The sequence below is a fragment of the Pelophylax lessonae genome (genome assembly GCF_965119305.1).
Source record: "Pelophylax lessonae genome assembly, chromosome: 1".
Taxonomy (NCBI): domain Eukaryota; kingdom Metazoa; phylum Chordata; class Amphibia; order Anura; family Ranidae; genus Pelophylax; species Pelophylax lessonae.
The window spans coordinates 79,282,714-79,301,294 of record NC_138768.1 but is presented as its reverse complement, the minus strand read 5'-3'; the positions used below and the strand labels follow the sequence as shown (position 1 = coordinate 79,301,294).

Sequence of the window (18,581 nt, the reverse complement as noted above, 5' to 3'; positions counted from 1 at the left end):
ATGTCAGCCAACTGAAGTCCAATCAATGAGATGAGATTTGAGGTTTTTGTTACAGCTGCCCTGCCCTATAAAAAACACACACCAGTTCTGGCTTTGCTTTTCACAAGAAGCATTGCCTGATGTGAATGATGCCTCGCACAAAAGATCTCTCAGAAGACCTACAATTAAGAATTTTTGACTTCCATAAAGTTGGAAAGGGTTATAAAAGTATCTCCAAAAGCCTTGCTGTTCATCAGTCCACGGTAAGACAAATTGTCTATAAATGGAGAAAGTTCAGCACTGCTGCTACTCTCCCCAGGAGTGGCCGTCCTGTAAAAATGACTGCAAGAGCACAGCGCAGACTGCTCAATGAGGTGAAGAAGAATCCTAGAGTGTCAGCTAAAGACTTACAAAAGTCACTGGCAAATGCTAACATCCCTGTTAGCGAATCTACAATCAGTAAAACACTAAACAAGAATGGATTTCATGGGAGGATAGCACAGAGGAAGCCACTGCTGTCCAAACAAAACATTGCTCCACATTTACAGTTTGCACAAGAGAACCTGGATGTTCCACAGCAGTACTGGAAAAATATTCTGTGGACAGATGAAACCAAAATTGAGTTGTTTGGAAGACACACACACACACTATGTGTGGCGAAAAAGAGGCACAGCACACCAACATCAAAACCTCATCCCAACTGTGAAGTATGGTGGTGGGGCATCATGGTTTGGGGCTGCTTTCCTGCGTCAGGGCCTGGACGGATTGCTATCATCGAAGGAAAAATGAATTCCTAAGTTTATCAAGACATTTTGCAGGAGAACTTAAGGCCATCTGTCTACCAGCTGAAGCTCAACAGAGGATGGGTGTTGCAACAGGACAATGACCCAAAGCATAGAAGTAAATCAACAACAGAATGGCTTAAACAGAAGAAAATACGCCTTCTGAAGTTGCCCGATCAGAGTCCTGACCTCAACCCGATTGAGATGCTGTGGCATGACCTCAAGAAAGCGATTTACACCAGACATTCCAAGAATATTGCTGAACTGAAACAGTTCTGTAAAGAGGAATGGTCAAGAATTACTCCTGACCGTTGTGCAAGTCTGATCTGCAACTACAGAAAACGTTTGGTTGAAGTTATTGCTGCCAAAGGAGGTTCAACCAGTTATTAAATCCAAGGGTTCACATACTTTCTCCACCTGCACTGTGAATGTTTACATGGTGTGTTCAATAAAAACATGGCAACATTTCATTCTTTGTGTGTTATTAGTTTAAGCAGACTGTGCTTGTCTATTGTTGTGGCTTACTGTATATGATGATCAGATCACATTTTATGACCAATTTGTGCAGAAATCCATATCATTCCAAAGGGTTCACATACTTTTTCTTGCAGCTGTATGTATGTATGTATGTGTGTGTGTGTGTGTGTGTGTGTGTATATATGTGTGTATATATATATATATATATATATATATATATATATGTGTGTGTGTGTGTGTGTGTGTGTGTGTGTGTGTGTATATATATATATATATATATATATATATATATATATATATATATATATATATATATATATATATATATATATATATATATATATATATATATATTATTTTATTTTATTTTTTTTTTAAGCAGAAGACCTAGAAAAAATGGTGGGTGTTGCAATTTTTTATATCACACACAGTATTTGCGCAGCAGTTTTTCAATCGCAAATCCTAATGAATTTTAGTGCACACAAACACTATATAATACCCTTTTTTTGGTAAAATATAAAAGATATTGTGCTGAATAAACAATACCTAACATGCTATGTTTTAAAATTGCGTACGCCTCCTGAAAATATTGACACCGGGATGACACCTGTGACTGCAGGCATCATCCTGGTATGATCACTTCAATCCTAGGATGTCATATGATGTCCTACAGGCAGGAAGTGGTTAAAGTGGTCACCAGCGGGGTCCCTAGCTCTGGTGACTACCAGAGGTTTCCTCTTACTTCCTGTTTTGGCTTTGGATGGTCCCATTGACTTTAATGGGCTAGTTTGATAGACAGTGGCACCTGTCAAACTCCACATGCCAAGTTATATTTTCTGCAGCATGTGTATAGTAGGTTTTAGTTGGGAAAATGGGGGGGGGGGGGGTAAAAACGCAGCTCTACCACCTGTTTTTACCAGCCATTTGCCTCCAGTGTAAATGATGCTTAACTCTCTTCTGCCAGAAATGAACTTTCTCCTAGAATTTTTTATTGTTTCTTTGCAATACAGTGTAGTGTACACTTCCAGGATTGTCATAAGACTTTAATGGTGCTGGGGTAATAAAGCTCCAGCAAATATGCATAGGAAATGAATCAGGGTTTCTTAACCAGGGTTCCATGGAACTCTAGGGTTCCTCTATAGGTTGCTAGAGGTTCCTTGAGCAATGAGAATGTTCTGCCTCTCAGATAAGTTACCCCTGACACCATTGATCCTGTTGGCTATCTGTAAGGAGCATTCTTCCAACTGACCATCACAATAATATATCATGTCTTATAGTAATTTTTAGTAGGGGTTCCCTGCGTCCTGAAGGGTTGAGAAAAGCTAACATACTTTATCAGTGGCTGAAATGGGAAGATTCCACCATAGTTGGCTAAGAAGGTGATGGCAGAAAACAGCAGTGACAGGGAGTGTGGATCTCTCAGGTCTGGAGAAAAAGCAGTACAGAAGTTACATTTATCATAATGTGGAAGTATGCTGTGCCTACACTACTGTGCAAAAGTTTTAGGCAGGTGTGAAAGAAACAATGCGGTAAATGAAGAATGCTTTCGGGAAATAGAAGTGTTAATAGTTTATTTTTCTAAATTAACAAAATGTAAAGCAATCCAAACCCAATCAATATTTGGTATGACCACCCTTTGCTTTCAAAGCAGCATTGATTCTTCTAGGTACACTTGCACACAGGTTTTAAAGGAACTCTGCAGGTAGGTTGTTCCAAACATCATGGAAAACTAATCACATATCTTCTGTGGATGTAGGTTGGCTCAAATCCTTCTGTTTCTTCATATAATATTAGACAAATTCCATGATGTTGAGATCAGGGCTCTGTCACACAAAACATTGATTTGTGGCATACATGGACACGGTTGGCCAACGCAATGTCGGCTGGGACCCGCCAATCTGTGGCAGATCGCCGTTCTGTGAGATGGGAAGGTAAAGCAAAGCAGAAACACACATCTCCACCTTCACATAGAACAAGCACCTCTCCCACAGTAAGAACTCCCTAGGCACACATTTAACCCTTTGATTGCCCCTTATGTTAACCCCTTACCTGTCAGTGTCATTAGTACAGTGACAGTGCGTATGTTTTAGAACTAATCATTGTATCAGTGTCACTGGTCCCCAAGAGAAGAGATGCCTGAGAGGGGACATGATGGCAATTTATAAACATCTCAATGGTGATCTCTGCATAGAAAAAAAGCTATTCAGTCGAAAGGATTGCATGAGGACACAAGGGCATACAATGCGATTAGAGGAGAAGCGTTTTAACCTCAGGTAACGTGGGGGGTTCTTTACTGTTAGGGCTACAAGATTGTGGAATTCTCTACCACAAGAGGTGGTTTCTGCGGGAAGTATGTGGCTTTCAAAAGACTCTTAGATGTACATCTCAAGGATCAGAACATTCAGGGGTATAAGAGATGATTACAGCCACACACACCTACACAGGTTGAACTGGATGGACTATTGTCTTTATTCAACCTCACCTACTATGTAACTATGTAAAAACCGCTTCATTCTATGACCCCGCAGGAGGCTCCTGGAGTCACCTGTCCCATATTTTTGTTAAATTACGTAGGGCATCCCCTGTTAATATAGATCAGACGCTTATAAGGCAATACGTTATTGACCGCCAGCTTCAACGATGTAAGAGTATGTGGTACAGTGCGCATCCACATACAATGGCAATACATTTCCTAGCGATAAACAAGATCTCATGGAGAAAGATTTTAGTGGGCTTATCTAGATCTCCATCTGGGAAAATACCCAACAGACAAAGCTTAGGGCAAAGAGTCAGGGGGATCACATGTCATCGTGCATGAACTGAGCTATCTGCCTCCAATATCCCTGAATCAAGAGGCATTGCCAAAGAAGATGACAGAATGTACCTGGGTGGTGAGCACACACCATGCTGAATCATTTAGCTGGATAATTTTTTTTTTTTCGTTTAAATAAAATATTCTTTATATTTCCGTTATATGCTATGCAGTGCTGTGACAGGGACAGTGAAGTGTCCATCTTTTTAGCAGCAACATTAGGATAATTGCAGTGCACAAAATGTGTCGGTGGACTTTTGTTCACTTTTCCTCCCATACAAGTCCATGGGGATGCAGCAGCTGAAGTAGGTCATGTACAGATCAACTGCTTATGCATTAAATGACCTTACAAATCTCTCAAACTAAATTCAAAAACATGTTGCATTTGTTCATCAAAACCCGTTGACACAAGCCCTTGAATTGGAAAAAACAGAGTTCTTTTAGCTTTCAATGTAATGACTGCATGATTACTCATCGAACAGTTATGCAGTTTGTCGGTGTTTTATATATATCAAAGCAAAGTTAAAGCGGTAGTATCATGCTTTTTTACACTTTTACCTACAGGTAAGCCTATAATAAGGCTTACCTGTAGGTATAATTAATATCTCCTAAACCGGCGCGGTTTAGGAGATATTTGCAGTGCATGCAGCCGCTCACACGAGCGGCGCATGCGCTCTGAAGGTCCGGGGGGACCTTCAGTTTTGCTTGCCGGGAGCTTGCCGGAAAATCACTCCCGCGCGCATGCGCGGGAGTGACGTCATCGCGGCTCCGGCCAATCACAGCGCCGGAGCCGCCGAACCCGGAAGAGACGTGAGGGATCATGGCGGCGCCCGCAGCGATGTCCGGGGGTCCGTGTCGGGGCTTCGTTCTAAGGTAAGTAATACATAATGAGCTAGTATGCGATGCATACTAGCTCATTATGCCTTTGTCTTGCAGGTTTTTTTTTTTTTTTTACTTTTTGGGTTTACAACCGCTTTAATAATATGGTTGCAACTTTTCCTGTGGTAACGTAACATAAACCGTAATTAGAGTGCAAATGTTACCTGGGAATTGTTTGTTTTAGTGCCTACTAAAACTGCAGAACCTGTTCTCGTGTTGAGCTAAGACTAGTTGTGCAGATCTTGCTGCCCATGTGAGCAGTGCTCTTCAGTGGATCGCTTTTTAGAAGCTTTTGACAAGCAGTAAGGAGGCGATCTGTTTTAAAGCGGTAGTAAAGTCTAGAATAGAAAAAAAAAAAAAAAACAGATCTCCTAGCAGCCTTAAGCCACAATGTACTAATATGCACTGCATACTAGTACTTTATTACAGACTTTCCTACAAACGCAGCCCTCAAGGGCCGCGCTCTCACCACTCTCCCTTGTCCTCTGCAGCTGCCATCTTTGCTTGGTCTGTTTTCAGGTTTTGCAATCTTCGGCGCTTGATTGGCTGTGTCGGGGAGTCGTCACTCCTGCGCATGTGCACAGGAGTCACATTGCAGCAGCACACAGAGTGGGCTGTAAATGTGGTCAGAGCTGCGCATGTGCGGCTCAGAACACCTTACTCGCTGACAGGTAAGGGGGAGATGTGTGACAGAAGATACTTTTAGGGTCTCTTCTGTTACAAAAACCCTCCCTGTCAGCAATTACAATAACTGACTTTACTACCACTTTAACTCTCTAAATGCTGTGCCGTACCCACATGCATCGCTCGTGGTTGCTGCATTACCCCATCAACTTGAATGGATGGATGGTGTTTGACAATGGTTCTACCTGCTGAATGAGACAGTTGGGTGATATTGCCACAACATGTGTACAACCATGTCTGACTTTTTTTGCAACTTGAATTGGTGGTAAAGTGAAGAGGTCTCTTCTGTCATATACACTGCTCAAAAGAATTAAAGGAAGACTTTGAAAACACATCAGGTCTCAATGGTGAAAAATCTCATGCTGGATATCTATACTGATATGGACTGGGTAATGTTAGGAATGAAAGGATGCCACATCCTTTGATGGATATTGAAATTATCAACCTACAGAGGGCTGAATTCAAAGACACCTCAAAAATTAAAGTGAAAAAATGATGCAGCAGGCTAGTCCATTTTGCTGAAATTTCATTTCACAACTCAAAATAGTACTCAGTAGTTTGTATGGCCCCCACTTGTATGCATGCCTGATAACATTGGGGCATGATCCTAATGAGACAACGGATGGTTTCCTGGGGTATTTCCTCCCCAGATCTGGACCAGGGCATCACTAAGACCCTGAACAGACTGAGGTGCAACCTGGCGGCGTCGGATGGACAGAAACAATGTCCCAGAGGTCTTCCTATGGATTTAGGGCAGGCGAGCTTAAGGTGAGGGCAATTCAATATATCAATTCCTTTATCCACCAGAAACTGGCTGCATACTCTTGTCACATGAGGCCGGGCATTGTCGTGCACCAGGAGGAACTCAGGACCAATGCACCAGTGTAGGGTCTGACATTGGGTTCAAGGAGTTCATCCTGATACCAAATGGCAGTCAGGGTGCCATTGTCAAGCCTGACCCACCACCAAACGGCTCATGCTGAACGATGTTACAGGCAGCATAACGTTCTCCGTGGCTTCTCCAGACCCTTTCATGTCTGTCACGTGTTCAGGGTAAACCTGCTCTCATCTGTGAAAAGCACCGGGCGCCAGTGGCAGACCTGCCAATTCTGGTGTTCAATAGCAAATGACAATAGAGCTCCACGGTACCGGGCAGTGAGCACAGGGCCCACTAGAGGACATCAGGTCACCCTCATGAAGTCTGTTTCTGATTGTTTGGTCAGACACATTCACACCAGTGGCCTGCTGGTGGTCATTTTGTAGGGCTCTGGCAGTGCTCATCCTGTTCCTCCTTGCACAAAGGAGCAGATACCGGTCCTGCTGATGGGTTAAGGACCTTCTATGGCCCTGTCCAGCTCTCCCAGAGTAACTGCCTGTTTCCCTTGAATCTCCTCCATGCTCTTGAGACTGTGGTGGGAGACACACCAAACCTTCTGGCAATGGCACGTTTTGATGTGCCATCCTGGAGGAGTTGGACTGCTTGTGCAACCTCTATAGGCTACAGGTATCGCCTCATGCTACAAATAGTGTCACTGGCCGTAGCCAAATGCAGAACTAGTGAAAAACAGCCAGAAAAGATGAGTAGGGAGAAAAAAATGTCCTCCACCTGTAAAACCATTCCTGTTTTGGAGGTTGTCTCATTGTTGCCCATCTAGTGCACCTGTTGTTGATTTCATTAACACCAAAGCAGCTAAACTGATTAACAACCCCCTCTGCTACTTAACTGACCAGATCAATATCCCAGGAGTTTATTTGACTTGATGCTATACTCTGATTAAAAAGTGTTCCAAATTTTTTTGAGCATTGTAGTTTTCCCCTCCTGCCTGTCAGCAGGTAAAGCGATGTGACTCCTGTGCATGGTAGCAGGTAAAAAAATGTGCATTTACTATTTTTTTTTTTTTTTTTTAGGAGCCTGGAAGCATTGCACCAGCGATCAGCAGATTACTGATGCCATGCAGATCTCCTGCAGACTGTCAGTGTAAGCTGTCTGCTCATATAGCGTAAAGACAGGCAGTTTTACACTGACAGGAAGAATCAATGTATCATAAGAGTGCTCAACAGTACTGTGGTAGTTCATTGAGAATGACGGCCACAAACATTGCAGTGTCTTGTAGTTCATTTATTCACATAACTGTGAATGAATGACCTGGCCGCAATCTCTTCTAAAAAGTGACAGCTGGTATGGGGAACTTCTCCCCCATGTTAAATGTTCCAGGCTAAAAACCGATGGAACATGTAACATATTCCCAAAGGTGGACTTATCCTTTAAAGTGGTAGTAAACTCAGACAACTTTACTCCGAATCTGCAATAGGTAACTTCATGTGGCTCTTTATAATCATTGTGCCGCATACAGTATGCAAATAAAAGGTTCTTACTTGCTCCAATAAAACTTTTTCTGAACGCTCCAGCTTATATGCAGCCGGCGCCATTATAAGTCCTGTCTTCGGCGTCCCAACATTAATGTATTTCCACCCTCACCCTTTCTCCGTGTCTGCAATCCCGCGCAGGCGCATCATTCCCCCCAAGCCAAGCCTCGTTTTCGATTCTGTTTACTTTGGAAACTATGTCCAGCGAATAGGAGCCAATCCTGCTGCTGCCCAGCTTCTCAATGCGGAAGGAGTGTCGCGGTATCTCGGGGCGGATGCCAACATTAGGAAATGACGCAGCCCTGGCATAAACACAGCATTTTTCCAGCAGCATAAGCTTGCCGGAAAAATAGGGCTAACAGCGCATGCGCTGGTGACGTCATTGATAAGAAACAGAAGGATTACACTGAAAGCAAGCTGGTAAGAAGCGATAAAGACAGAGCACACAGTACTATAGCCTGCACTAATTAATTTTAAAGAAACTGGTTTGGATGGGTATACAGCCGCTTTAAGTGGTTTTTTTTTTTTTTTTCGTTCAACCCAGTGGGCTGAACATAAAAAAAAACCGAGGAGGTCACTGTACTAACTTTGTAATATTAGTATACAGCGACTTCCTCGCTGTGCTATTCTCTCCACCAGAATACAGGAAGGAGCACCCGCAGCCAGTGGCTTCAAGCACTGAACAGATGCTGATGGCTACTTGTTTTCCAGCATGCTTGTTCGACAGAAGCGGATTGTGAGATCAGCTTCTCTTGGACAAGGACCTGTACACAGTGGCTGAATGTTGGTTCGGTACCAGCTAAGTTCGGCCGATATTCGGCCCCTGTGTGGGAGGTTTAGGGATGGGTGTCTACAGGCAACAGTAAAGCATGGTGCATTGCTTGAAGGTTTAATACTGTATATCGTCACATAGAGTTGGGAATTTGGTCAGAAATATTGGTTTTTCAATGCAGAAAAGTACATGCTGATAATTATTCATCATGTAGTACCATCAGGAGACATCTGATTGGTCCCAAATTCATTGTGCAGTAATACAATAACTCCAAACATAAAGCCAAGGTCATAAGAACTATGTTCATCTCCTGGAAGAGATAGCATGGCTCCCACAAAAGTCTTAGCATTACTGAGTCCGTCTTGTATTACATAAAGAGACGAAAGCAACTGAGACATTGTTAATCCACGGAAGAGCTGTGGCTAGTTCTCCTCTTGGGGACAATCTACTTGCTGAGTTACTTAAAAAAAAAAAAAAAAAAAAAATAAAATGAAAATTGTAATTAAACCCACCCTAAGTGAAAAATATTAAATGTGAAATTAAATATTGCAGCAGCTGCTCACCAAGTAAAAGCCTCGGATATATAATATAATCAAGAAAAACAGCACTTGCAAAAAAATTATTAATATTTTTGCAAGCGCTGTTTTTCTTGATTATATAAAAAAAAAATGTGTGCAAGTGTACCCACGCAAATTGATGCTGTTTATATGGCAAATGGTGGACATACCCAATATTTAATGTACCTTGTAGATTAATTCATAAAAATATTAATTATACTATTTTTTAGGCATCCTCCATTTACAACGTTTTTTCCCAGTACTATATGTAGTCTCTTTGTGCCATTTTCTCAGGAACTGTGGCCGTGGGTCCAGCTGGTCTGTGGGGGATTACTGACGTGCCAATAAACATGGAAGTGTCTCTCGAAGTTCTGCTGTCTACTAGCATCAAGAGGAAGAAGTCCTGTGCAAGGCTTTGCTGGCTGGGGCAGGTCAGTACACCATATATTTATATTTGGTCTGTTCATTTTCTTTTGTGATTATCGTCATTTTGTTTTTCTCCATTTTATTGTCTTAGGAAAAGGAAGCTGTTTTCCTGGTGGACGACAATCGTATACGAGAGATCAGTCTGCGCTCAGGCAATGTGAAGAAGCCATTACTTAAGAAAAGCAGCATTGTGACCCTTGCTACATCTGCTAATGGTACAAAGGACCCTTCTTTTGAGGAGTTCAGACTATATGTTGTATTAATGTAATGATTTATCATTTGCTAAAGCATGTGCGTTGTGGTGCACTGCATTGCAGGTGCATTATTTACTACTGTGATAATGCATTGGGGTGCATTTAAAAGGAATGACACTGCAACACAGTACACTATTCGCATGTTGTATGCTTTACCACAACGCACAAGTGTGAATCTGGATCTTAAAAAAAAAAAAAAAAAATCTGCCTTTATTGAGAACAAAGATCACAGGATAACAGACTGTGTTTAAATGTCCTTTCCTAGTTTTTACTGATCAGATCCACCAAAACTGATATCTCTGCTTCTTCTATAGCTTGGAGTATTTACCTTGGTAGTGTTGCCACTTGCCTTCAATACTCATCTCTTTTGTGGCTTGTGTCTCCTTCTTTATCTTGGTACTAGGAATGCAGCCTCTGTAAGACACTTCTACATATGACAAATGCATGATCCCTGACAGCTGCTGTGATTACATCCCTGACACAGCATTGAAGTAGAGGGCAGGTAACAGGCATATGACACTCCTGAGAGTGTTGAATGCTGTAGAGTAGTCTCCAAACTTGGCCCCTTGTTTGCCTTTATTCGGCCCTTGAGGCATTATTCCTGCTACTGATCCCAGCAAATGAGGCATAATTCCTGCCACTGACATCAACAATGGGGCACTATTCCTTCCACTGACAAAAACTTGGGGCATAATTCCTTCCACTGACCACAACATTTGGGCACCATTTCTCCCACTGACATCACCTATTTCTTCCCCGAATACCAAAGATCTGGCATTGTTTACCCCACTGGGCACTGTCCAGCCCCACAAACTTCTAAGGGACTACTAATAAACTGGCCCTTTCTTTATAATGTTTGTAGACCCCTGCTGTAGAGCCTTACCCATGCTGCAGCGCTGGAACAGAGCAGCCATGGCAGGGACCAAATAGATCCACGCACTGCAGGCTGTCTGTGGAAAACTTGTCCAGTCACCTTGCATCATCCTGAGAAAGAGAAGCAGTGACTGGTCTTAAAGAGGTTGTAAAGGTTTATGTCTTTGTGTGTGTATGTGTGTATATATGTGTGTGTATATATGTGTGTGTGTGTATATATATATATATACAGTGGGTACGGAAAGTATTCAGACCCCCTTAAATTTTTCACTCTTTGTTATATTGCAGCCATTTGCTAAAATCATTTAAGTTCATTCTTCTTCCTCATGAATTTACACATAGCACCCCGTACTGACAGAAAAACACAGAATTGTTGACATTGTTGCAGATTTATTAAAAAAGAAAAACTGAAATATCACATGGTCCTAAGTATTCAGACCCTTTGCTGTGACACTCATATATTTAACTCAGGTGCTTTCCATTTCTTCTGATCATCCTTGAGATGGTTCTACACCTTCATTTGAGTCCAGCTGTGTTTGATTATACTGATTGGACTTGATAAGGAAAGCCACACACCTGTCTATATAAGACCTTCCAGATCACAATGCATGTCAGAGCAAATGAGAATCATGAGGTCAAAGGAACTGCCTGAAGAGCTCAGAGACAGAATTGTGGCAAGGCACAGATCTGGCCAAGGTTACAAAAAGATTTCTGCTGCACTTAAGGTTCCTAAGAGCACAGTGGCTTCCATAATACTTTCCGTACCCACTGTATATATTATACATACATACATACACACACACTGTATGTATACCGTATGTAACATTTGGGAGTGTTAAGTAACCTACTTGCAAAAAATGCTGATTTTTACATGTGTATATATATATATAATATACAGTATCTCACAGAAGTGAGTACACCCCTATCATTTTTGTAAATATTTTTGTATATCTTTTCATGTGACAACACTGAAGAAATTACACTTTGCTACAATGTAAAGTCGTGAGGTTGTGAGTGTATAGCTTGTATAACAGTGTAAATTTGCTGTCCCCTCAAAATAACTCAACACACAGCCATTAATGTCTAAACCACTGGCAACAAAAGTGAGTACACCCCTAAGTGAAAATGTGCAAATTAGGCCCAATTTGCCGTTTTCCCTCCCTGGTGTCATGTGACAAGGTCTCAGGTGTGAATGGGGAGCAGGTGTGTTAAATTTGGTGTTACCACTTTGCTGGTCACTGGAAGTTCAACATGGCACCTCATGGCAAAGAACTCTCTGAGGATCTGAAAAAAAGAATTGTTGCTCTACGTAAAGATGGCCTAAGCCAGTGATGGTGAACCTTGGCACCCCAGATGTTTTGGAACTACATTTCTCATGATGCTCAACTACACTGCAGAGAGCATGAGCATTATGGGAAATGTAGTTCCAAAACATCTGGGGTGCCAAGGTTCGCCATCACTGGCCTAGGCTATAAGAAGTTTGCCAAGACGCTGAAACTGAGCTGCAGCACAGTGGCCAAGACCATACAACAGTTTAACAGAACAGGTTCCACTCAGAGCAGGCCTCGCCATGGTCAGCCAAAGAAGTTGAGTGCATGTGCTCAGCGTCATATCCAGAGATTGTCTTTGTGAAATAGACGTATGAGTTTTTGTCAGCATTTCTGCAGAGGTTGAAGGGGTGGGGGGTCAGCCTGTCAGTGCTCAGACCATATGCCGCGCATTGCATCAAATTGGTCTGCATGGCTGTCGTCCCAGAAGGAAGCCTCTTCTAAAGATGATGCACAAGAAAGCCCATAAACAGTTTGCTGAAGAAAATCAGACTGAGGGCATGGATTACTGGAACCAGGTCCTGTGGTCTGATGAGACCAAGATAAACTTATTTGGTTCAGATGGTGTCAAGCGTGTGTGGCGGCAACCAGGTGAGGAGTACAAAGACGATGTCCCCGACGCACTTGTGGCTCCTTGGGGCCAGTACCGTCTAAGATACGCCTTTCCCCCTCTGAAACTTATGCCAAGACTTTTACAAAGGATAGAGGCAGAAGGAAATAAGGTTATCCTAGTGGCCCCAGACTGGCTTCACTGGTCTTGGTACGCGGATCTAATTCGGCTGGTCGCCGATGTCCCTTGGTGACTCCCTCTCAGAGAAGACCTATTGGCCCAAGGGCCAATCTTCTATCCTGCTTTACAGTCGCTGGCTTTAACGGCTTGGCTGTTGAAAGCCAGGTTCTGAAGGATGTCTGACTCGATGATTCCCACATTGTTTTAGCTAGAAAATCTACCTCTAGGAAGATTTACCATCACATCTGGAAGTCGTACATTGTGTGGTGTGAGTCTCTGGGGGTTTCTCCCCATTCCTTTTCGGTGGCTCGAATTTTGGCATTCCTCCAAAGAGGTGTGGAATAGCGCCTGGCCTTGGGTACCATCAAGGGCCAGGTTTTGTTTCAACGTACTTTGGCTATGCATTTCTTGATTCACACCTTTGTTCAGGGGGTTCGCCATTTGGCTCCACCTGTGCGGTCTCTGTTGCCTCCGTGGGATCTCAATTTATTACTGTTGCTTCTTCAGAAACCGCCTTTCGAAATAATTTGAAAGATTCCTCTGCTTACATTGTCCCAGAAGGTAACCTTCTTGGTGGCGATTTACTTTTGCACACAGAGTGTCGGAGCTGACTGCTTTGTCGTTCATCTTATTTGGGGGTTCACTGAGATAAAGTGGTGCTTCGCCCTTGTCAGTCATTCCTTCCTCAGGTTGTCTCTGGTTTCTATCTGAATAAAGACATTGTGTTGCCCTCCCTGTGTCTTAAGCCTAAGCATCATAAGGAGATTGCCTTGCATTCCCTGGATGTGATCCGGTCAATTGGCGTGTACTTGGCGGCAACCAAATCATTTAGGAAATCACTTTTTGTCTTTACGGATGGACCTCACAAGGGGTTGGCCCCCGTCTACTGCGATCATTTTCAGATGGCCTGGACAGAAGGCAGTGCAGGCCTATTCAATCAAAGGTTATGTTCCTCCTTTTCCCTGTTAAGGCGCATTCTACACAGGCGCTTAGTGCCTCCCGTCATCAGGCGTCAGTGGTGGTTTGCAAGGCGCCCACCTCGTCCTCTCTGCACACTTTCACAAAATTTTGTAAAATAAATGTGCTGGCATCTGCAATGCTGCTTTTGGCCACAAGGTTTTGCAGGCCGCTGTTTGAGAGGACTGGTCCTCTTTGAGGGTGTATGTTTTTTTTTTTTCAGGTGAGCTCCAGTTGTTCCTGGTTGAGCTCCCATGTTACCTGGTTGGCTAGATTTAGCCTTTTGGGCATTTTTTCTGCTGTGTTTTTTCCTGACCCTCATGTTTAACACTGCTTTGGGACATCCCAATGGTCAAGAAGATTCTGGAGCTGTGTCCGTCAATGAACGAAAGAGGAAATGGATTTTTGTCTTACCGTAAAATCCTTTTCTCTGATGTTCATTGACGGACACAGCACCCACCCCTCTATTGAGTTGGGTTATTTTTCTTCTGACACTGCTTGCAGTAAGTGGGAGTATATCCCCTGGGACTACCCCATAGGCATGGTAAAGCTTTTTCCTTCCTAGTGTCCTACTTCTGTAGGGAGCAGCACAACTGAACGGTCAAGAGGATTCTGGAGCTGTGTTCGTCAATGAACATCAAAGAAAAGGATTTTACGGTAAGACAAAAATCCAATTTTTTTTTTTTTTAATTAAAATAATAGACATGTTATACTTACCTGCTCTGTGCTATGGTATTGCACAGGACAGCCTTGATTCTCCTCCCCAGCTGGTGCTTTCCACTCCTCCAAGTCACTTGCTACGGGGGCACTCGTGCGGGCTCGCTCCCGAGCTGGGCTCTGTGCATCTATAGACACACAGAGCAGTTCAGCCCCCCCCCCCCACTTTCCAACTCCAATACATTGTTCCTAGCTCTCAAGGGACTACAAAACTCCTTCCCTTCTAAGATATGGAGGGGGGGGGGTGTTCTGTAATCCTGTCCGAAGGTAGGAATTCTGCTTTTTAATCAGTGCTGTAGGGCGAGTGATTGTCGTCACCCTGGGGTGGGAAGTTTGTTACTGGCTTGATCACCAGGTAAAAATAAAGGAAAAAATCCCCAAAAAAATAAAATGAAAACTTAAGTGGGCCATAGACAGATTTAACTGGCTGAATTTGATCCATCTATAGGCAGGCTAGTTGTACTGAAGTTGATCGATAGACTGCTGTTGGGTTTTCTTGTACGATCACTGTCGCTGGCTATAGTCGGCAGCAGCGATCATTGTATTCTGATGACGGGGAAACTTCCCGCTGTCAGAATATAGTAGTGCAGCTGGAGGGGTTCCCCCATCAACACTGACTGTGTTGATGGGGGAATGGAGCAATTTTCTTTCCTTCAACCTGCGGTTGAAGTAAAGAAGATTGCATAATTATAGCCAGCCTAATAAAGACACCTGAAAGTGCATATTGTATGGCCAGCTTAATATAGACACCACATCCACAGACTGGTAAGCTTAAATGGATTGCATTTTTGTTCTTAGGTTTAGATGTGCTTTAAGAATTCTTCATCTTTCTTCATCCCACAGGAGCCTGGCTGGCTGCTCTGAATGTCTCCGGGGAGCTGTCACTATGGTGTAAGGATCTGGACAGTCTGCTCACTGTGCCAGCTATTGCAGACGTTTCCCAGCTGACTTTACTCGCACAAGGCAAGCAGATCCCAAGAAATAAAGCATCCTAAATGAAAAATCATATTCTAGTTACTACAATAAATTAAGACTTTCATGTATTTGTATTTTTAAAGTGCATGCAGATGGCTCCAATCATGATTCGGTTTACAACAACAGTTTACAAACATCAGAGTGTTTGGAAATGCTATGACATTGTACAATTGTTTTTTTGAATGCTCAGTAGATAAAAGGGGCCAGTGATAACAACATGTTTTTAAAGAGTAGATTATTGTTAAAAGTGTAGCTCCAGTTACCTGTGATAAAAATAAGTCGCAGATGTACGGCGGCGCTCGCCTGGAAGTAGCTAGGGGGCGAGCGCGCGCTGCCGGCCGGCAGAGACAGAGAAGGACAGACGGCTGATGTTGACACACTCGTCCGTCCTTCTCCCTGAAATAATCACAGAGACCATGCAATCCTGCTATATAGGATCGCATGTCTCTATGGTCATCTCACAAGCCCAACCCCCCCACAGTTAGAATCACACCAAAAGTGTCAAAAATGTCAGTGGTCCGAACTGTCCGCCGAAATGTCGCAGTCCTGCAAAAAATCGCAGTTCGCCGACATTACTATTAGAAAAAAAAAAAAAAAACAATAAAAATGACATCTTTCCTGTAGTTAGTAAACCCAATAACTTTTGCGCAAACCAATCAAAATACGCTTATTGCGATTTTTTTTTTTTTTTTTTTTCTTTTTAATTTTTTTATTACCAAAAATATGTAGCAGAAAACAAATTGGCCTAAAATGTTAAAAAAATTTGATTTTCATTTTTTTTTGGGGAATGTTATATAGCAGATGTGAAAAATATTTTTTTTTTTTCTTCAAAAATGTCGCTCTTATTTTTTTGTTTATAGCGCAAAAAATGGAAATCGCACAGGTGATCAAATACCACCAAAAGAAAGCTCTATTTGTGGGAAAAAAGGACGTCAAATTAGTTTGGGTACAGCGTCGCACGACCGCGCAATTGTCTGTTAAAGTAACGCAGTGCCGAATCGCAAAATAGGACCTAGTCATTAGGCAGCAAAATCTTCCGGTCTTAAAGTGGTTAAAGCGGAACTTAGGAAATGCCCCTTTTGGGTGGAGTTCAGCTTTAAAAACCGATCAATTTTGTTGCTATTTGTATCCCACTACAGAGATTTCTTGTCACTGTTTGTCCTGCAAGCACAACTACAAGTGAGAGGAAATCTCATCAGTGAGGTGAAATATCCATAGACGGTTCAAATCTCTGCCGGTTCAGCAGGGGTTCGACCGGGGCATGCTAGGTCTATGACCTCACAAGGGGGCGGGGAGGCGAAAGCACTGCCAAACGTTTTTTTGTACCATGTGCACACAATATGCTTAATAAAAAAGTATGGTATGGTAATTGATTTTAAAAAAGTAGTAAAGGAGGGATTAGAGCCATTTAAATACAAATATGCAACAACCACTCCTATGTTTTTTTTGTTCCCACTATTTCCTTGAAGTTTAAAGCTTGGAAATAGATACTGGAAGTGTACCCTGTTGGAAGTATAGCAGTTGTGCAGTTGGAAACTCATTAATTGACTATGTTTGTCTTATTGCAGAAACCTCTTTGAAGCTATACCTGTATGTGTCAGGGGATGGCAGTAGAGTGCTCTTGGTCAATCACACAGGATGTGTGTACCTGTGGGAAAACACAGAGGAAAAGTTACGGCCTAATCCCCAGAAAAACCGGACCCTTTCAGGCAGGTGGACTAAAATTGAACCTCATAACACGGTTGCTTTTCCAAGCACCGAGGATAAAGAAGCAAGAGTTCATGCCATGTTTTTAAAGAGCGAAGTACGTTTTTTTAATTTTTTTTAGTTTATGTTCATTTGCATTGTATATGAAACTGTGCATATTTAGCTAAGATTTTGTGTCAGGATTGTTTCCATTAGAAATAGGGTTTGCTACAGAAAATAAAGATCTTCAGTTGATTTCTTAAAGTGAACATGTGCTTTGCGCATGCATGGGAGAGTAGCAGGTTCACTTTAATGCTGACCTCTGCAGAAGCGTATACTTACCTTCCTTTTGTTTCATTTCGCTGCCAGGAGTTAAAGTTGAACTCTAGACAGATATAAATGACACAAACTATTGTGGCTCTGTAATCCTTGCACATTACAAGACACGGGGTATCTTCATATCCATTTTGATAGGGTTATGCTGCCACCTTCAGGTGCACAGAAATCAGCTAGCTTCCCAACAGTTCCATCTGGGATTAGTAGGCTAGCTTTCTCGGATCCATTGCTTACTGCTTTACTGCACCCAGAGGAATGGTACTCCGACTCTGCACAGGACGTGGGATAGCCTGTAATGTTGCTGGTTGGCACTGGACTCTGCGTGACAGGACCCTGTGCAATGATATATTGCCTTGTGGACCGGCATGGTGCTATACAGGTCCAGGGCAGTAATCCCCAAATGTTGAGACGAGTCACTGAAGGTCCTTATGACATGGCCCACCGTGATGAGGAATTCTCATGTGAAATTGCTGATTATCAACACCAGCTTTTTGTAATACTCTCTGGCTTTGACCATCTTGGTTGCAAGTGAAAATGTTCCCCCTCACCTCCTTATTGACAGGACAAGTGGAAGACATGTACTTTCAGTATAAGTGGTTGCAGAAGAATCATCATCTGGGGAATCTCCTGTGGAGAAACCCCGGGGTCAAGTTTTATCTCAAACCCAGAAAGCCTTTGTGAGTTTTCTGCTGGAATTGGTCCAGACCAACCTAAAGCTACTGTTTCCAGAGTCCTCTGCTCCAAAAGTTATGGGATTTTGGCATCTGCCACAACATTCTTCAATCCTTATTGGTTTATCCTCTTTTGAAGAATGTTTTGTATGCAAAATGGGCTCACCTTGAAAAAGTGTTTGTTTTGCCATAACACATTTGCTCAGAAATACTCCATGGAAAGTGAGTTCACTAGGAAATGGAGTATGCCTTTTGGTGGATTTGGTTGGCAGTTTCCTATCTCACCAATACATTGATGGTCCAAGTAGAAGAGGTCCCA

At 42.7% G+C, this 18,581-nt stretch overlaps 1 protein-coding gene across 1 annotated transcript in view; it reads left to right on the top strand.

The window, feature by feature from the left end:
• The window catches only part of CPLANE1 (ciliogenesis and planar polarity effector complex subunit 1), a 383,258-nt gene that overhangs the window by 19,809 nt on the left and 344,868 nt on the right, over positions 1 to 18,581 (top strand). Inside the window, exons 2-5 of the mRNA XM_082255738.1 lie at positions 9,604 to 9,740; positions 9,827 to 9,950; positions 15,438 to 15,557; positions 17,138 to 17,373. Coding sequence (XP_082111864.1) covers positions 9,660 to 9,740; positions 9,827 to 9,950; positions 15,438 to 15,557; positions 17,138 to 17,373 — 561 coding nt within the window. The 5' untranslated portion in view covers positions 9,604 to 9,659. The remainder of the gene's footprint in view (positions 1 to 9,603; positions 9,741 to 9,826; positions 9,951 to 15,437; positions 15,558 to 17,137; positions 17,374 to 18,581) is intronic.